At 46.4% G+C, this 17,405-nt stretch overlaps 1 protein-coding gene and 1 long non-coding RNA gene across 2 annotated transcripts in view; one reads left to right on the top strand and one right to left on the bottom strand.

Annotated features, from left to right (window-relative positions):
- The first annotated feature begins 3,065 nt into the window (after positions 1–3,065).
- On the top strand, positions 3,066–4,863 carry LOC135809323 (uncharacterized). The gene is made up of 3 exons (XR_010552182.1): positions 3,066–3,379; positions 3,676–3,707; positions 4,786–4,863. It is a non-coding gene; the product is annotated as an uncharacterized LOC135809323 (long non-coding RNA).
- Positions 4,864–9,001: 4,138 nt separating this feature from the next.
- LOC135809320 (sushi, von Willebrand factor type A, EGF and pentraxin domain-containing protein 1-like) overlaps positions 9,002–17,405 on the bottom strand; it is a 31,939-nt gene continuing 23,535 nt past the window's right edge. The window contains exons 44-56 of the mRNA XM_065322654.1: positions 17,056–17,229; positions 16,552–16,725; positions 16,016–16,189; positions 15,528–15,701; positions 15,058–15,231; positions 14,239–14,317; positions 13,898–13,992; positions 12,803–12,976; positions 12,286–12,459; positions 11,855–12,031; positions 11,493–11,654; positions 9,912–10,912; positions 9,002–9,544 (exon numbers count right to left, since the gene is read on the bottom strand). Coding sequence (XP_065178726.1) covers positions 9,945–10,912; positions 11,493–11,654; positions 11,855–12,031; positions 12,286–12,459; positions 12,803–12,976; positions 13,898–13,992; positions 14,239–14,317; positions 15,058–15,231; positions 15,528–15,701; positions 16,016–16,189; positions 16,552–16,725; positions 17,056–17,229 — 2,699 coding nt within the window. The 3' untranslated portion in view covers positions 9,002–9,544; positions 9,912–9,944. The remainder of the gene's footprint in view (positions 9,545–9,911; positions 10,913–11,492; positions 11,655–11,854; positions 12,032–12,285; positions 12,460–12,802; positions 12,977–13,897; positions 13,993–14,238; positions 14,318–15,057; positions 15,232–15,527; positions 15,702–16,015; positions 16,190–16,551; positions 16,726–17,055; positions 17,230–17,405) is intronic.

The raw sequence follows: 17,405 nt of genomic DNA, 5'->3' as shown, positions 1-17,405 counted from the left end.
CAGCAATGGAAAACGACGAATCAGTTGCCTGTCCTGCAGGCGAATAATGCTAACACACCAGTCACGAATGTGCTAGCAGACTAGTTCTTGACTTCCTGTTGTTGACTTGAAAACATGCGAACATCCAGCGCGGTATTGAGCTGGCCTGCATGAGCAAGTGTGACCGAGGAAGTAAAAGTCCAAACTGGACCAAAGCGAGGTGATCTGGTGATGATCATGAAATCTTATGCTACCGGTGGTCAAGGTCATCGTGTAGGTCGAAGAGAAGGAGCAAAATCTAAGAGTACGGGTACACTTCCGGAGTAGATCTACGAGCTCGTACTACTACAATTTGTAGTATAAATACTGCATGCGCGCAATCTCGCACAGGCAAAATAATAACAAGAGCAGATCTACTCGTACATATTAAAACCAGGGAGTTTGTAATTGTATGGTAATGTACAATAAATGTAGAGTCGAAGGATTTTATTGCCTTCGAGCACCAGTATAAAAACCGAGGTCCCCCGAGGTTTTTATAACACTGGGATGAAATTGTTCTGAGGCTACTACATGTACATGATTGTACATTTATTATACACGTACATACATGTAATGTTGACCTTTACTTCACGTTCCCTAAAACTAAAAAGGAGTAGGCTAACACGACGGAAGCAATAGAGAGGTTGTGCATAACGAAAATTCGTAACTACTTACAGTAAATAGTGGATATAACGTGCCCCTTTGATTTTCAATAATTTATCACTATATCCGGTGCATCACTATAGCCGATTTGCATGTATGACTGTCATTGACTGACGCATGGCACATGACTGTGCATGAAATGATGCGTACATGCTGGAAAAAGCATGAAAAGCAGCCGCGTATGTCACTTGTTGTTGTTGTTGTTGTGTGTGTGTGTGTGTGTGTGTGTGTGTGTGTGTGTGTGTGTGTGTGTGTGTGTGTGTGTGTGTGTGTGTGTGTACGTGTGTGTGTTTGTTTTCTTTCCTTTTCTTTTCAGCTGTCATTTGCCCTGATTATGCCTCATGCGTGTTTCACAGCATAGTACGTTTCCGCTCATTTTCTTCTTCAACACACGCTAGCTGTATTACTTTGTTCTTGCCCGTACAAGAGGCTTTTCCACTTTCCTGTAAATTATTGCCTACATGTACATATGTATCTACAGTACAGAGTTTATTTTTTGTTGTTGACTGACGTGACGTAGATCTACATTTTTGTGTCTTGTACCGGGTTGTACAGTACTTAATAAAAAATAAATAGTCTTTGTGTGTGAGTTTGTGTCGTCTGTTGCAAAAGTAACAGTTTGTAGCTCACTTGTCTTTGTAGATGAAGGAAGAATTTTGAAAAACTAAAAAAAAAAAAAAATGAAAAGCAGCCACGTGTACATGTGGCTGCTTTTACAGCATACAGGGAAGAATTTTCTCTCAATCACGTCTGCTGCCAGATGCATCCAGGCAACTCTGGATCAGTTTTGGAAGAAGTGAATTATATTGGAAGAACACTTGTTTTGTGATCATCACCCTTGATCAGTATATGCGATATTTTCCTGTGCATTTGATATGGTTTGCTTCCTGAAGCCCATCACAATAAGCGATATATCGGTATAGCCAAGAGTACAGCCGATAATAGTGTGTATAGTGATATTTTAGCTGATTTTTTTGTGATTTGATTTTGATTTTGGCGAGTTCTATCCGGTATATCGTTCCACCCGGTCACTTTATAAACGATACTCACTGTACTTAGACGTAGTCTGGGCACGAGTAACGAAAAAGGAAAGGAACTTTCGCAAGGAGGATCGCGAAACTTGAAGATCTTACGTTTCGAACTTTCGCTTCTTTCTCGCAAGCTTCTGTATACATGAACATGTAGCTGTGTTGATGCACGTGGTGTCAAGATTTTTTCGCCATGGCCTTTTCAAGTCGTTCTGCGAGTTCTTCCTACTCCGCATCCTGTGGAGCTGATGGATCTCTTTCACGCTCTCTCAGCGATCCTCTGTCATCTGGACAGCGCACGGCTAGTTCTGTCAGTTCTGTCAGATCTGGAAGTCCTGTCAATGCTCGCTCTGTGACAAAATTTTTCTGCTGAATCCCCGCAGCAGAATTCTGCCACTTCGGCGCACTGTCCAGTTTACAAAATCCCCTTTGTTTTATTCCTATTCTGACTGGCTCAAGCTATCAAGCCTCGCCCACCACTGCCACAGCATGTCTCAGTTTCGCCAAGTTGTTTGTACTGAGTTGCGTTTTCCTGCAGCACTCACGCGTGTTTAGCTATTAATTTCCGGCTATCTCACTTAATTGGCTGAGCTTTGTTTTCCTCCCTGTTCCTTTCTTGGCTGAGCTTTGTTTTCCTCCCTGTTCCTTTCTTTCCACTGTTTTCTTGTTTTCTCTTGTACTTTTACCATGGCTGGTTATCGCCCTCATCTCTGGGGTTGCTCCCCGCATTAGCAATGCGTGCATATGCTACGAGATTGAGTTTAATAATGATTTATATATATCACAATTATGATCCAGGAAGGCAAGCTGGCATACAAGCTGTACCAGAAGGCATGTGCTAGCGGTCTACTCATTGATTATACTTCGGCAGTTCCCCACCATATCAAATTGGCAGTTGCTTCGTCACAATTCCTAAGAGCTCAGAGGCTCTCATCGAATACCAGAATGCATGCAGAAAGTGAAGCGAGGGTTCATGAACACTTTTAAAGATTGAACATTTACCCAGAGAGAATCATTGAAGAGGCACGCACTGCCTCCATAAGGCCAAAGCGTCGTCGCCGTGCCAACCCATGCTGCGCATTTCTAAAGCTTCAATATAAGTCAGATAAAGTACATCAAGCAGTGAATAAAGCAATCAGAAAGTATAAAATTCCGGTTAGAGTCGTATATGAGCACACTGGTAGCCTGAGGCGCACACTAGGGACCTTTCGTATTTGCTACGAAACGAATGCGAAACGAAAGTTTGATTCGGCTCGTAATCGTTTCGTTGAAAACAGATTTCAGGTTTCGCAAGTCGTCATTTAGAAAAGCGATCCTGTCAGCTTTTCTATTATTGTGTTCACATGGCAAGAAAAACGACACCGCTATGCTACGTAAGTTTCTACGTAAGGTGCTCGGTATTTCACTTAGGCTACGTAAGTCTCTACGTAAGGTGCTCGGTATAGATCTACCAACGGTTGGTAGCCGCGTGCTGTGCACGTGCACGGCAGACATTGTGTTGCATGCAGTGCAGTCCGTGTTCGGATGTGCATGCGCGAGGAACTTCCTCCTTTGGAACTGCTTCTTGTATGAGCTGTTTCGGATATTTCGTCTCCTAGATCCTGGCCTGGCTTATTTCGTTTCGGCGCTGCTGAGACCTCCTTTCGCGGAATATTACTCAATATCGACAGGTGAGTTGACCAGTTACCTTTGATTCTTTTGCTTGTGTTGACTCTTTCATTTACGAAAAGTGTGCTCATTTTGGGCGGAATGCAATAAATAATGGAAAAGCTGGCAGGATCTCTTTTCTAAATTTAGCTTTTCCGCTGCCGAGGCCCCCTTTTACGGAATACTCGATGACAGGTGATCTCTGAGTTGACCGGTTTCCTTCGATTCATTTGCTTATGCTCACCCTTTCATTTACGGAAACGTGTGTTGATTTTATTCGGATTTAGATCCATATTTATCTCTTTGCCCTTGTCTACAGTGTGCGAAGAACGCGAGTTCACCTTCTTGACGGTAAGGCTTATGTTAGATGTGTTGTCGAAATACTCATATTCATTGTACATTGGTACGTTACAAGTAAGGCACTGGTCAGTGGCATACTATCGTTGGCAGTTCCCAATCTGGAGGGAAAGGTTCAAGGACCCATTGACCGAGTTTGCAAAATAAATGGAAAATCTCCATTGTGGAGAGGTTCAGTAAACTTGTATGATTAGATTTGTTTACTCGAGTCTGGGATGTTTGATTTAATATTTGTGAGTTCCGCCGAGATTGCACTGCCCCAAATGAAGTTTCGTGCCGCCAAGGCAAGAATTACGATCTGCAATCTGTTTGTAGTACCTGCAAGAATGTGCTGTACATGTATCGTACTTTCTCTATTGCTGTTTCAGTTGCCGTCATGTTGCTAAAGAAACGTTCAGTAGAGAGGTTCTGCAAAACGATAATTCGAACGAAGTTTCGCGACAGTCATTGCGAAAGTGTGTACGAATTTTTGCACAAACTTTGCGTTCTGCACGTTTTCGTAGTTTGCGCGGGCCAAGTGCACGTACGCCATGACCCGATCTCACGAAAGTGTGTACGACTGTTCATTTCGCGTTCCCTGCAAGTTTCGCGTCCAAAGTTGCGAAAGTTCGTGCGAAGTTTCGCACTTCAGGACGTGGAACGACTGTTTGTACGCATTTTCGTTTTGCAGAACCTCTCTAGTGACTCATTTGTTTCATACGAGACGAGTCAATGAGTTGGTGTGGCTTAGAATCTTTCGCTGTAGAAGAAATCTATTCGTATGTCTATTGGAGAAATAATTGTATTCACTGGTTAGAAAATAGGTTAAGACAAACTCACAGAATAAATACCATCGGTCCCTTGGTGTTCGTCCTAAAGAGGTTCGACTGGATATCATTCATACTCACCAAAAAATGTGTACGATTCTATTATTATGGAGTGCCTTGTTTATCTCTCAGTACCTCCAACCATAGCCTTGCCCCTTTTATCCTCAGGATCAGTGTAGTTGTTGGAACGAGGTGTCGGACTCAGCAATGTATTTGTTTACATTTTAATACATGTTTATTGTTCCTCCTTTGCTGTGTTGTTTTAGAAAATCGTGGACTAACAGTTCGAAGTCATTGAACTACTTCCAAAAGTTGTATCGACATCAACAGGGTTACGATTTCAGTGCAGGATGACCTTATCACGATAACCCATGATTATAAACCATTATAAACACAGAATCAACAAAAACATCTGCGACACGCACCTGGTTACATTTCTCAAATAAATCTGATCGAGGGTGGGGAAATCTGAAATATCTGAAAGGCAAGACAATTTTATGAAATTCTGCTACAGCAACATGCACAGAATGACCTCCGTATAAAAAAGGTATCACCACGGTCCACCACTACTCACATGTATCCCCGCAGAAGAACATGCTAGTCCCATTTTCTGCAAGAAAAGGCTTGCACATCAATGCGTATAATACGGTATTGATATGATGTGAAGGCCATCATTTACATATTGATAGGGCATTTCATTGATTGGTGACAGAAAAAACAGAAGAAATTATAGCAATAAAAACTGCTTTATGGCAGTTTTCTAAAAAAAGTTATTGTGTTCTAGTCCATGGACCCCGTCTAAAAAGTAAGAAATTAACGAAATGTGATAGCTGAAAATTAAAATTTGACACAAAACCTCACAATAATCACGCACAGAATGAAAAGCTACATGTAGAAGACCTTTTCTCCTCGTGATCCTCTTTCCTATGCATGCATGTTGCCAATTGTTCGTGGAGTACAAGTTTAGTGTTGAAAGCAGCATTTCAAGTGTTGTGATTATTGTGAGGTTTTGTGTGAAATTTTAATTTTCAGCTATCACATTTCGTTAATTTCTTACTTTTTAGACGGGGTCCATGGACTAGAACACAATAACTTTTTTTAGAAAACTGCCATAAAGCAGTTTTTATTGCTATAATGCAAATGTGCATGGCAACTACGGCCGCGGGCGCCGGTAGCTTGGCGTACGGGTTTTTACACGCACACGTGCATGGATCATGGAATCAAGGGAAAAATGTGTACCTTGCAAAACATGTGTACCTATCCAAATAAATGTGTACCTGACGGATTCGGAGCGTGCCACGAATGAAGAGGCTGCCATTCGTGAAAACGAGTTCTCCGCAGGGACTCTGACGAATCCTCGAACCCAGGTGACAAATCAGCATTCGTTTCGTATCCGTACGCGGGGTGCGAAAGGTCCCTATTGTGTCGCTCCGCCCTCGTTCCTCCTCTATGTGTCAAGGCTGCAAATCCGCTACAACCGAAAAAGAGAGGTCACCCAAAGGGGCCGTGTATCTCGTGTATATCCGGGGGACAGGATGTATGTATGCAGAGGAATGTTGTATATCAGCTGGAGTGCAAAGAATGTCCGGAACAATAATGTTGGTGAGACTGGCCGCTTTCTGGAAACTCGCCTGGAAGAACATAATGGTGAGGCAAGACGACAGGAACTCGACAAGCCATGGGGCCAACATTTTCGTACCACTCACCCTGCATGCAAGCTCAACTATGGGCAAAGCGCATTCTCTGCAGTTGAAGTAATAGGAAGAGAGCCTGATCGAGCCCGTCGCAAACTGCGCGAGGCGATTGAGATTCGTGATGCTAAGCCCCATGTGAACATAAGCACCGGATGGGATTTGTTGTGAATTTTCTCAGCTTCCCCTGCTGCTACTTCAATAACGTTATCACTGAATATAATAATTATGAGGCGGGTCACTCAAATCCATTCTGTTTCTGATGCCTCGTGGCGTCCCTGGTGGTAACAGTGGCATGGAAGTTTAACCTCATAGTGCATTGGCGCATGGGCCTCCGTGCTCCCCTCCTGTAATGTGCTAGAATTAACACCATAATTATTTGGCATGTACCCTCACTTCGTAGAGCACAACGGCGCGCTCTTCTTCTCCGTGATATGCACAGTTGTACCTTCTCTCTCTCCCCCCCCCCCCCCCCCCCTCTGTATAGAGGTGACATAACTCGCATCATTATTTTCTTTTTGGCGCTACACTCTGCGTAACGCCATTCACAGAGCACAATGCGCGCTACCTTCTGCTGCTTCTCCGTGATGTGCTAGTTGCACCTTTTCTCTCTCTCTCTCTCTGCCCCCCCCCCCCCCTTCTGCGTACTAGGTGACATAATTCGCATCTTTTTTTGGCGCTACACTCTGCGTATATAGTATTTTACGACTCCCTGGTATATACTGCTCTTGTGTGGCTTCCACGGTATTCATTTACCTGACGATGGCCAAGTGCCGAAACGTAAAAAATAACGGAACTGGTTCGGATGTGATGTGCAGCGCTATGGGAATGGGTGTGTCCACCCCAATTCTTTTCAGAGTATTTTATAAACAGTATTAAGTTTAAACTTAGAAGTTGCGACTTCGGCGGTAATAGTCATGAAGTTGATTGTTCCAACTAGGAACACACGCTTCTTGCCGAACTTGACACTTGACTGACTCACGACTGCCATCCGGAGCACACGAGGAGCACGTCGCACCTTCCACTCGGCAAACCTGCAAGAAAGCACCACTCCCTGCTCAATACACGGTGTTTCGGGGAATTCACCCCTCATCAGTTGAGCTTGAGTAGGCTGAGGAAGATTGTGCCTGAAAAGCACCACTTATATACTGCTCTCCAGGCCAAACCATCACCAGGGATACAAACTTACAGAGACGCTTTGTTTCTAGCGCGACAAACACCTCGTGAAGCTCCAGGTAGCAGCGTGAGTCAGAGTCGCTCATGGAGTTGTGATAAACAGACGTTGAGAGCCAGTATAGCTATTCGCAACGCTGTCACCTCCAACAACTAGTCGCACGTCCGCGTGAGGGACAACAATACGAACTTAGAAGTTGCGACTTCGGCGGTAATAGTCATGAAGTTGATTGTTCCAACTAGGAACACACGCTTCTTGCCGAACTTGACACTTGACTGACTCACGACTGCCATCCGGAGCACACGTGGAGTGGTGCTTTCTTGCAGGTTTGCCGAGTGGAAGGTGCGACGTGCTCCTCGTGTGCTCCGGATGGCAGTCGTGAGTCAGTCAAGTGTCAAGTTCGGCAAGAAGCGTGTGTTCCTGGTTGGAACAATCAACTTCAGTATTAAATTTTATTGGCTCAAAAGCCAATAATATTAAATATTAAAATAAATACTGTGAACAAGAGGTTGGTGCGACTTCGGCGATAGTATTACTAGTAGGGGAGTCAGTCAAGTGAGAATTCAAGTCGGCAGGAAAACCGCGAGCTCCCACGTACGTAGGGAGCAACACACTCTTCCCCTAAAATAAATACTGTTTATAAAATACTCCTTTTTAGGGAAAGTGAAGGTCAACATTCTGTATAATAAATATACCAATGCATGATGTAGTAGCCTCAGGATTTATTGCAATAACATACCTTTTTCACCACTGTTATAAAGTTTTCCTCAAACCAGTTAATGTTTATAAAGTAATACTCCTTTTTAGGGAAAAGCGCAGTGCTACATGGAAAAGTGCATGCAGTGGTATTTATCGAGTCAAAGCAACTTTATTTGAATTTGATACTGTTGAAGGTGGTCACTAATGAGTGTGGGTATTTATCAAAATTTAATGTCTCAGTGTCCAAAAGACTTCAACATATGGACCAATCGCGGTCATCCGTGCTTTTTTAAAGAACGAAATTGCGCTTTTAGTGACATTTTGCATACCGTATGTCACCGAAAACACCGCTGCTTTCCTAGCTATGCTAGATGCAAAATGACTCACCCGCTACGCCATGCTGTAAAAGTCAACGTGTGCACAGAAATTTCAATCTAAATCCACTTGTTCACCCTTCCTGCCGGGCTGTAAGTTCGTAGTATAGTACTTATTCCTTCATTTTTACAAAACATACTTCAAATGTCATTTTTATTATGAAGCCGAGACTGTCTCTATAATTGAATATACCTCCATGGCTTTAAAGGTGCGGACACACGGTACGAATCCCCCCATCTTGTAGGGCGCAGTCACCCAGTTTCGGTGGAAGTGCACGAGTTCGATTGGGAATAAAGGAGGAAGGGAGCGTCTCAGCTTCCTTGGACCAAGACTATTGCCAAGACTGGCAAGAGTACATAACTCCTGAGTAGTCTTGGGGGGGGGAGGGGGGGGGGGGGGGGTTGAGTCGAATGGTCTTGGTAGTCACCAGGCAGTACTAAAAGAAAAGTCGTTTTAGTACTCCTTTGTAGTCACCATAGCTTTACAGCTGATTCGATACTCACACAGGCCGGCGGCGGCGAAGGCTATACTAACAACGGTTAGTAGTTACTGCAGCTTGTAGTATTTCAGTAGATAGTAGATGATAGCGGCATTTGCAAGGATCACCAATAGCCTTGGATCAGTTGACAGTAGTGTGGGATTTCAAAAGAAACTAGCTGATCAATATAGAGACTGATTTGTGGAAGATGTCGGCAACAACAAATGACAAGAGAGTACCCTTAGGGGCTCGGAGTAAGAGAAATTGAACGGATAGTGCCAGTGCGTGAAGGAGAAAGCAACATGATTTGTAGGTCATGATACAGGCCAGCACCGAGCAGCGGCTCTTATATTGAGCATTGCCACAGCACCACTGTGCGCAGTCGAAGACACAAGGAAGAAGGGTTGGCAAATACAGTACAGCCCGATGGCAGGCAAAGGGTGGCCAGCACAGTGCAATGTCATGCTAGAATGAATGTCAACAATGGTAGCGTAGCACATACTATAACGATGATGATGATGATGATGACCACCGGTACAATGCCAATGATTCTCAGGCAGCACTGTACTCATATTGCAATGCAAACCCAGTCTGCATTACGTAGAAATCTGTCAGGAAGCAGGGACAGCAGAAAGAAAACAAACGTCAATGTCTGCAACGAACTCCATCGGCTACAACAAACTTTGAGTGAAAGCGACCCCATGCATTGTACACTGTATATCTAATAAGAACTTTTCAATGCAGGTCTAATGTTGGCACATGCATTTCAACCATGGTAACGCAAGCTTCAACTAATCATCGCATCTCAGTCCTAATTCTGGTAAGAAGAAATAATGCCGGCCTGCTCTCCAAACATTAGTGTACTGTGGGTCCCCGTGTACTACAAATGAGCAGATTAACATGCTGATGATGAGCATGGCCCAAGCATGTACTTGAACAGCCACATCATCCCAATCACTGGCACAGGCCGCTTACCTGCTTGAGGATTGCTATGTGTGGTGATTGTCGTCAACGGCCCTGCCTCACAACTCCGTCCGCTGCCTCCTGTTTGCAGACTTCCTGGTCATTGGCTACAGCGCAGGACAGTCTAGATGTCCTGCCATCATCCAGGCACGTACAGCGGCGGCACTGGTCAATCTGGCGTGTCACTTCCTTCGTCTTCACCTTCAGGAAAGCGTTGGTGAAGGACGTGCCGACGGGACCACCGGTTCGCAAGATCTTGATGTCCCAGGCGGCTCCACCGAGTTCCAGTGCAACGCTAGTGTAATCTCTTCTGGTGGTAAGGTAGCCAGTTCCTGGCCTGCCCAATGTGCAGTTTGAGTACGTACCTCCCTGTCTAACAACATAACCAATCTGTTCAGAGTCCAAACCGAAAGCACGTTCAGTGTCACAGAAGAACTCCTGGTCTACGACCACGTTCAGAATGGCACCAGATCTGCGGACAAGCCTCTTGATGGCCGAGCGTGTGAGATCCGAGCCATGGGGGGAGAAGATGTCGCGCTCTTCGTCCGTAATGAAGATGAGGTTTGTTGCAACGTTCTGCTGGCCAAGACGGAGGCAGTTGCGACCAGAGTTATCGGTGAGGTTTTGCAGCGCGTACTTGATGGCCAAGTATCCATCCTCAATGTTACCACCTTCTTGCAGCTCACTGTTGGCTGCATAGTAGTCACCAATGTTGAAGCAAGCGCTGCCCTGGGCGTTCTTGAAGGCATGCGGCAGCACACCGGAAATGTCACCATTTGCTAATTCATCTCTGCCGAAACCAACCAGAGAATACTGGTTTCTTAGCTCGGGGCTGCTGCCGATGCCGTCATTGACCAGAGACTCTTCCAGCTGTCCAATGGTTCCAGCAAGCCAGGCGTGATAGATACCCATGGAGGAGGACTCATCAACGGCGATGATGATGTCAGTGGCTACATTCTGTCGGGCTTGGCGAATGGATGAATGGATGCTACCCAGCGCGTAATTACCACACCCTGCAGTGTAAGTAAATATCACAGGAAAAAGACAACAAACCGTTCATCTTAGGAACATTTTTTAAATTCTATCAAATTAGTATCAATAGAGCTACACAGCCTGGTCAAGAAATCGATTTTGGCAGGTGAACGAAATTGAAAGTTCAGGAACATTGGCTTCACAAAAAAATTGGTGAACGGCTCACTTCTTCCCAGATACCTCAGTTGACTTGGCAAGCTGTGCTGGGTAGTTCCAGGTACCAACTATCACTCTATATGTAGGTACTGCTTTCCGGCAGAAGGCTGCCTTTCTACAAAAGCATTCGAAAGATGGACTAGTTTCGACTGCACAAACAAGTGTGTCGTCAGTATAGCTTTCATGGCTGGGGTTGTTGGTGCGTCTATCGGCTCTGGGTCTCCAGTACTCAGTTACCACGGCTAGAGGGGCTGGTAGACCTACTGGTAAAATGTACTCTGTGTGGTGTAGACACACACACACGCACACACACACACACACACACACACACACACACACACACACACACACGCGCGCACACACACACACAACCACACACACAACCACACACACACACACACTTACCACAGTCATCACGGAGACTGCATGCCATCGTTTCCATCAGGTTGGGGCACGGTGTACCAATACCACCAGAAGCCTGAGTGATTTCACGAGAACGTGTCTGCATTCCAGCCAAACACGTCACGCTACAAGCCGACCAACCAGTCCAATCACCAACCTGGCAGTCTGGACAGCAAAGGACACAACACAATTGTACCGCTTGTCACTCAAACAAAGACTCTAAAAGATAGCAAGTTTGTGGCACGGGCTAACTCTATGCGCTTCATACACTACGGGAATTGGTCATCAAGTAATCAGTTGTCTTTTGCAAGCACAGTTGTGACATAATCGCATACCCTCTACTTTGCCAGCTTGTGAAAACTTACTCGGATCACAGGTAGGCCGGACTCTGTCCCATCTTGCGCTTGACAAGCAGTTCAAGGTCACTGCACCATTCAGCGTGTAGCCATCGTTACACTCAAACTGGACTGACGAGCCTACGCTGAATGTGTCGCCGATGCGCCTGCCATTAGCCGGTGCACCAGGATCAACGCACACATCCACTGTTTATTTTTACAACGGTAAGAAAAAAGAGAGAAGGGAAGAGAAAAACAAGAAGGATGAGTTCGTATTCCTGGCGGTCAACAAAGAACAATTGAGAGCAATGCGTGACACACGGGCAACACAATATCCTCACTACTGTCGTCTTCCTCACAATAGCCATCATGCAGACACTATTGGTGAGCGTTTCCTTGCCACTACATGCACTTACAAAAAGTTAAAAACACATTGGCAGCGGGTGAGACCAGCTACTTACAAATACACATTGGCAGAGGGTGAGACCAGGTGGCGTCCGACTGGCAAGTAAGGCGAGCCTGTCCTGACAGACGATATCCTTCATTACACTGGTAAGCGGCAATGCCTCCAATTGCAAGGCTGATCTCGGTACGAATGCCATTCTCAATAGTGCCAGGGTCTTCGCAGAAACGTCCTGGAATGGGCAACGACGGGAACAACAAGAACACCAATGGAGATGGAGACTATGACAAAAAGAGGACCGAGGACAACACCACAAGTAGTGCTGAAGCGCTGGCTACACACTGGGGAGAATACCCCCGCACACCACATTGGCTACACACTGGGGGGAATACTCCCGCACACCACATTTTCAGCCAGGTTACGTTGCCCTGGCTCAGCTGGTTCATACTACTGGGGGAAATGATGATGCTAAAATGTCAAGGCACTCAACGTGTGCAATTAGAATGGCATGCCTGGTAGTACTGAGACCAGGAAAACAAAAAAAACTGGATATGCAGTGAATGCAGCGTGCTTACGGCGACAATGAGCTGGTGTGCCTGTCCAGGTTCCATCAGCTTGGCAGGTGCGCTGAATGGAGCCAGACAAGATGTAGCCTTCATCACACTGGAAGCCAAGGTTGTTTCCGTAGGTGAAGGTGCTGCCAGTCATGGATCCATGGAGCGGTGCAGTCAGCTCACAGCATGACACCACTGTTAATATACAGCATATACAAACACGCACGCACGCATACACACACACACACACACACACATGCACACACACATGCACACGCACACAGTGACACACAGAATGCAAACAGAGAGTAAGATGCAACCAATAAGTATTCCCGCATTCCCACAATCCAAATGCCAAGCTGAGAGAGAGAGAGAGAGAGAGAGAGAGAGAGAGAGAGAGAGAGAGAGAGAGAGAGAGAGAGAGCGAGAGAGCGAGAGAGCGAGAGAGCGAGAGAGAGAGAGAGAGAGAGAGAGAGAGAGAGAGAGAGAGAGAGAGGGAGGGAGAGAGAGAGAGTGAGAGAGAGAGAGAGTGAGAGAGAGAGAGCGAGTAAGAGAGAGAGAGAGAGAGAGAGTAAGAGAGAGAGAGAGAGAGAGAGAGAGAGAGAGAGAGTGACAGAGGAAACGGTGAAAATACTTCTCAACTGTCCATATCCGGTGCTAGCCAGAGAAATCCAACCGCATGAATAAAATAGCGCCAGACGCTACGCAGCCCCAGCACTACACACACTATGCTGTGCACTCAAAGGCGGCGCTGCTTTAGTCATGAGGTTAAATTTCTCTCGCCATATCCGTGTACATTGGAAATCTAGCGTACGTCAGAACCAAGCACCGTGATTGAGCAAGCACACATGCTTTGTCACGCGAAACCAGATCAGACAACCTTCCCACGCCAGGGTCATGGCCTTGCGACTTGCGTATACCAAAACATTCCTGACTATGTCCAGTCATCAAGCAGTTGCTAAGCCTGCTGTGACTTTATTCCGTGACCTATTTTCTACTTAGTATTTGCCGGTAGGATCCTTCCCTTCTTGACAATAGCTACTACTACTACTGCACGTACGCGAACACGTATGCGAGCCCTCGGGTCAACTTTGTTGCGGCGCGGCGTTCACTTACATTGACATTCAGGTGCAGACAGACTCCACTGTCCATTGGCCTGGCAGGTACGTGTCATAGCGCCGACCAACGCATAGCCTTGGTTGCACGTGTAGCTGCAATGCCAAACGCAGAGCAAAGCACACAGAGAGTTAGTATAACACACACGGTGAAGAAGAAGAAGTCTGAGTGGACGAGAACGGGTGTTCAGCGCGAAAATGTGACTGCAAAGAGTCTGCCGTGGAACAGCTGATTGCCATCGGATGCCTAACTAAAAATGTGGCTGACAGCATGGCGGAGATGTTGAAGAACACATGAATAGCGAGGAATTGAAGGGAAATACCTTTATGTGATTTACTTACGATGCCTCGCCCAAGTAGTTGAGAGATGGTGCAGATACGCCACCGTTGACCGGAGATGTCACTGGTGGGCAAGTAATCACTGCAGACAGAAAAAAGAACGATGCGAACACTTTCATCACTAGCCTTGCCGCTGACCTACGTCGTTCTACTACTGGAAGCAAGGCAAAACTTGCTGTAACCCCGCTGCACCACAGGCCATGGGCACAGACATGCTATAGGGTACACTTGACACCGGGCCGCGCACAATACACCCCAGAGCCATTTCAGCATTGAACTAAGAAACCCTTCCAAAGCCCATGAAGGCTTCAAGCTTTCATGTAAGGTCAGTGTGGATAGGCGAGACTACGTGTGTGCGAGGCTATGCCGACAAGCTCCAGCACAGTTGTATGTCTGCCAGTGTGCGATTGCAGGGGAGTGCGAACCAAACGCATGCCAACAAGTCTTTGCGCGAATGTGTTCATCCCAATGCAACATCCAATGAGGCTGATAGGCTGATTGTTCTGGAATAAGTCTGGTTGGCGTCTACATTGTTAGATGCAGTTGTGAGCAGACAGGGTACAATAAACTGCCTTCACCCTTCTTCAAGTTCCGGAGAGTCGAACTGAGTTTGAATATCTGAAAGATGTAGAGCAATAGCTGAAAGAACTATCTTTTGACCTCGTTTTGGCCACTTTCGGCTGTTGTAATTGTGTTTTTTCTTGGTGTTCAAGTGGAATGCTGAAAGTCTTAACTTCTTAAAACCAGGGAAAACACAGTGCAGTTCCATAGGGTAGGGGGGGGGGGGGAATACATGCAGCCGTGAAACACTATACCACTTACGTGTACAGACGGCTGGTGGTCCTGACCAAGTGCCATCGGCCAGGCAGACTCTCATGCGCGATCCAGACAGCACATAGCCAGTGTTACAGGTGAAAGACACCTGGCTTGTGAACGTGAAGTCATTTCCTTGACGAGCACCATTGTCAGGCGAGCCCGGATTTCCACAGGAGATGACTGAAACAAGGACAAATAGTGATACATGCCAACTTAGTAAATAGATTAACGCAAAGCATCGTATCATAAAAGGCAACAAATACGTTGACAGGATGAAACCCAAACACTGCCAGTTTCCGCCCAGGTAATAAAACTAGAGTAGATGGCCAAATGTGCATTTCTACAGTCATACACAGTTGCAGATCTGATTGTCATGCGTAACCACCGTCCACTGTTAGTCAGCTTGTAGCAACTAAAAATATGGCAAAGACGCATGTCGCTAGATTACTAGCACTATTGCAGGTAAATCGACTCACTCTGGCAGATGGGAGCGTTGCCATCAAATCTGCCATTTGACTGGCATGTACGCTGGCGACTGCCAACTAGTTGGTAGCCAGGGTTGCAGAAATAGGTCACAGTCGATCCGAGAAGGAGAGACGAGCCGTCGCGGCCACCATTCTCAATGTCTCCAGGGTTGCTACAGATGATAGCTGAGAAGAAAAGACGTGAAGAGGAGAAGAGTATATGATGTCAGTTTACACATGAAGGCAAGAATGCAATCAACTACACGTCTAGATAACATTCATGCCAGTAGAAGGGAGTGCAGTACCACAACACACACACACACACACACACCTCAGACACACACACACACACGCACACACGCACACACACACACACACACACACACACACACACACACACACAAACACACACACACACACAAACACACGCACACACATACACACACACACACACACACACACACACACACACGCATCCACACATACACACATGTACTAACCATTGCACACTGGCTGCGTTCCGCTCCACTGTCCGGAGGCCGTACACTCGCGTCTGGAGGAGCCGACCAGCTCGTAACCTTCGCTGCAGGTGAAGGAGGCTGAGCTGCCGTAGGTGGTGGTGGTCAGTGTCTTACCACCATTGCTTGGTGTGCCTGGATCTCCACAGTCCACGACTGAATAGGACACATAGTCAAACCAAACATAGCGATGAACAGCAAAGCTCAGAACCAGAATCATAACCTGCCTTGCAAGGAATTAGCAACACCGAACGTTATGATGGTAATCCCGGTGGAACATGATAATTATACTTCAACAGCAGTGCAAGCAATCCTATTCTACTCGATGCAGGGTTTTTTAAAGGTACTGCGCAAGAAATGGTAATGTCCAGAATTTAAAGAGAAAGGATGAGAGAAGCATGTCCGCTTAGCTACACCATGCGGCCACACATGAAATGAAACTGCAAAATGATCTAGAGATGAGGAGGAGAACTACTCTGGGACAGCTACTTTGAAGTATATGACAGCATGCCTCTTACTCTGGCATGTTGGCTGTTGACCAGACCAAAGAGCGTTGGCCTGGCAAGTGCGTCGCTGGCTGCCGAACAATGTGTAGCCAGGGTTGCAGACAAAGCTAACGGCACTGGCGTAGGTGGTGGATTGGCCGGTGCGTACGCCATCGGCAACGTTTCCGGGATCGCCACAGTCGATCACTGCACATCATTCACATCAGACACACAGGCAACAAGCACACAGAACACCGAGCCACCCATCGTAACAGTCATAGCGTACGCGCCGGCGACTGCCGCCAACAGTCGCCCAGCTGCTACTTTGATAGCTAGCTAGCTAGCACTATGGATTGGGTGGATTGGAGGCCCCAGTGGCTAAGCCTATACTATGACCTAGACTATGCTATGCGCCTAGCTTGCCCCGCTAGCCCAGCCACAGCTGTGGCCAAGCAGCGGGCCAAGACAACCGACACCTAACCAGCACTAGTAGCAGTAGCAGTAGCAGCAGCAGTATCAGCAAGTGTCAGCACTCACAGACACATGTGGTGGCCACACCGGACCAAGTGCCCCTAGCAAGGCAGGTGCGCAGCTCTGAGCCGGCAAGGTTGTAGCCCGTATTGCATCGGAATGACACCTGAGAGTTGTACGTGAAGGAAGAGCCGGTAACAACACCTCCAGAAAGAGGACCAGGATTGCCACAGTCGACAACTATACAAAGAAAGGAAAAAACAAATCAAGAAACAATCAAACAATCAGAAGGCTAGACATAATATTATATTCTCCTACAGGGCAAGATTGATAACTCATTCTGTTGGAAGACCCTGATATAGAGTCTCCACTTCAAACCCTCAAGATTGGGGTGCATAAGGTAGTAGTATGGGATA

This window comes from Sycon ciliatum, chromosome 2 (genome assembly GCF_964019385.1).
Source record: "Sycon ciliatum chromosome 2, ocSycCili1.1, whole genome shotgun sequence".
NCBI classification, from domain to species: domain Eukaryota; kingdom Metazoa; phylum Porifera; class Calcarea; order Leucosolenida; family Sycettidae; genus Sycon; species Sycon ciliatum.
This window is presented reverse-complemented; position numbering and strand designations above follow the sequence as displayed.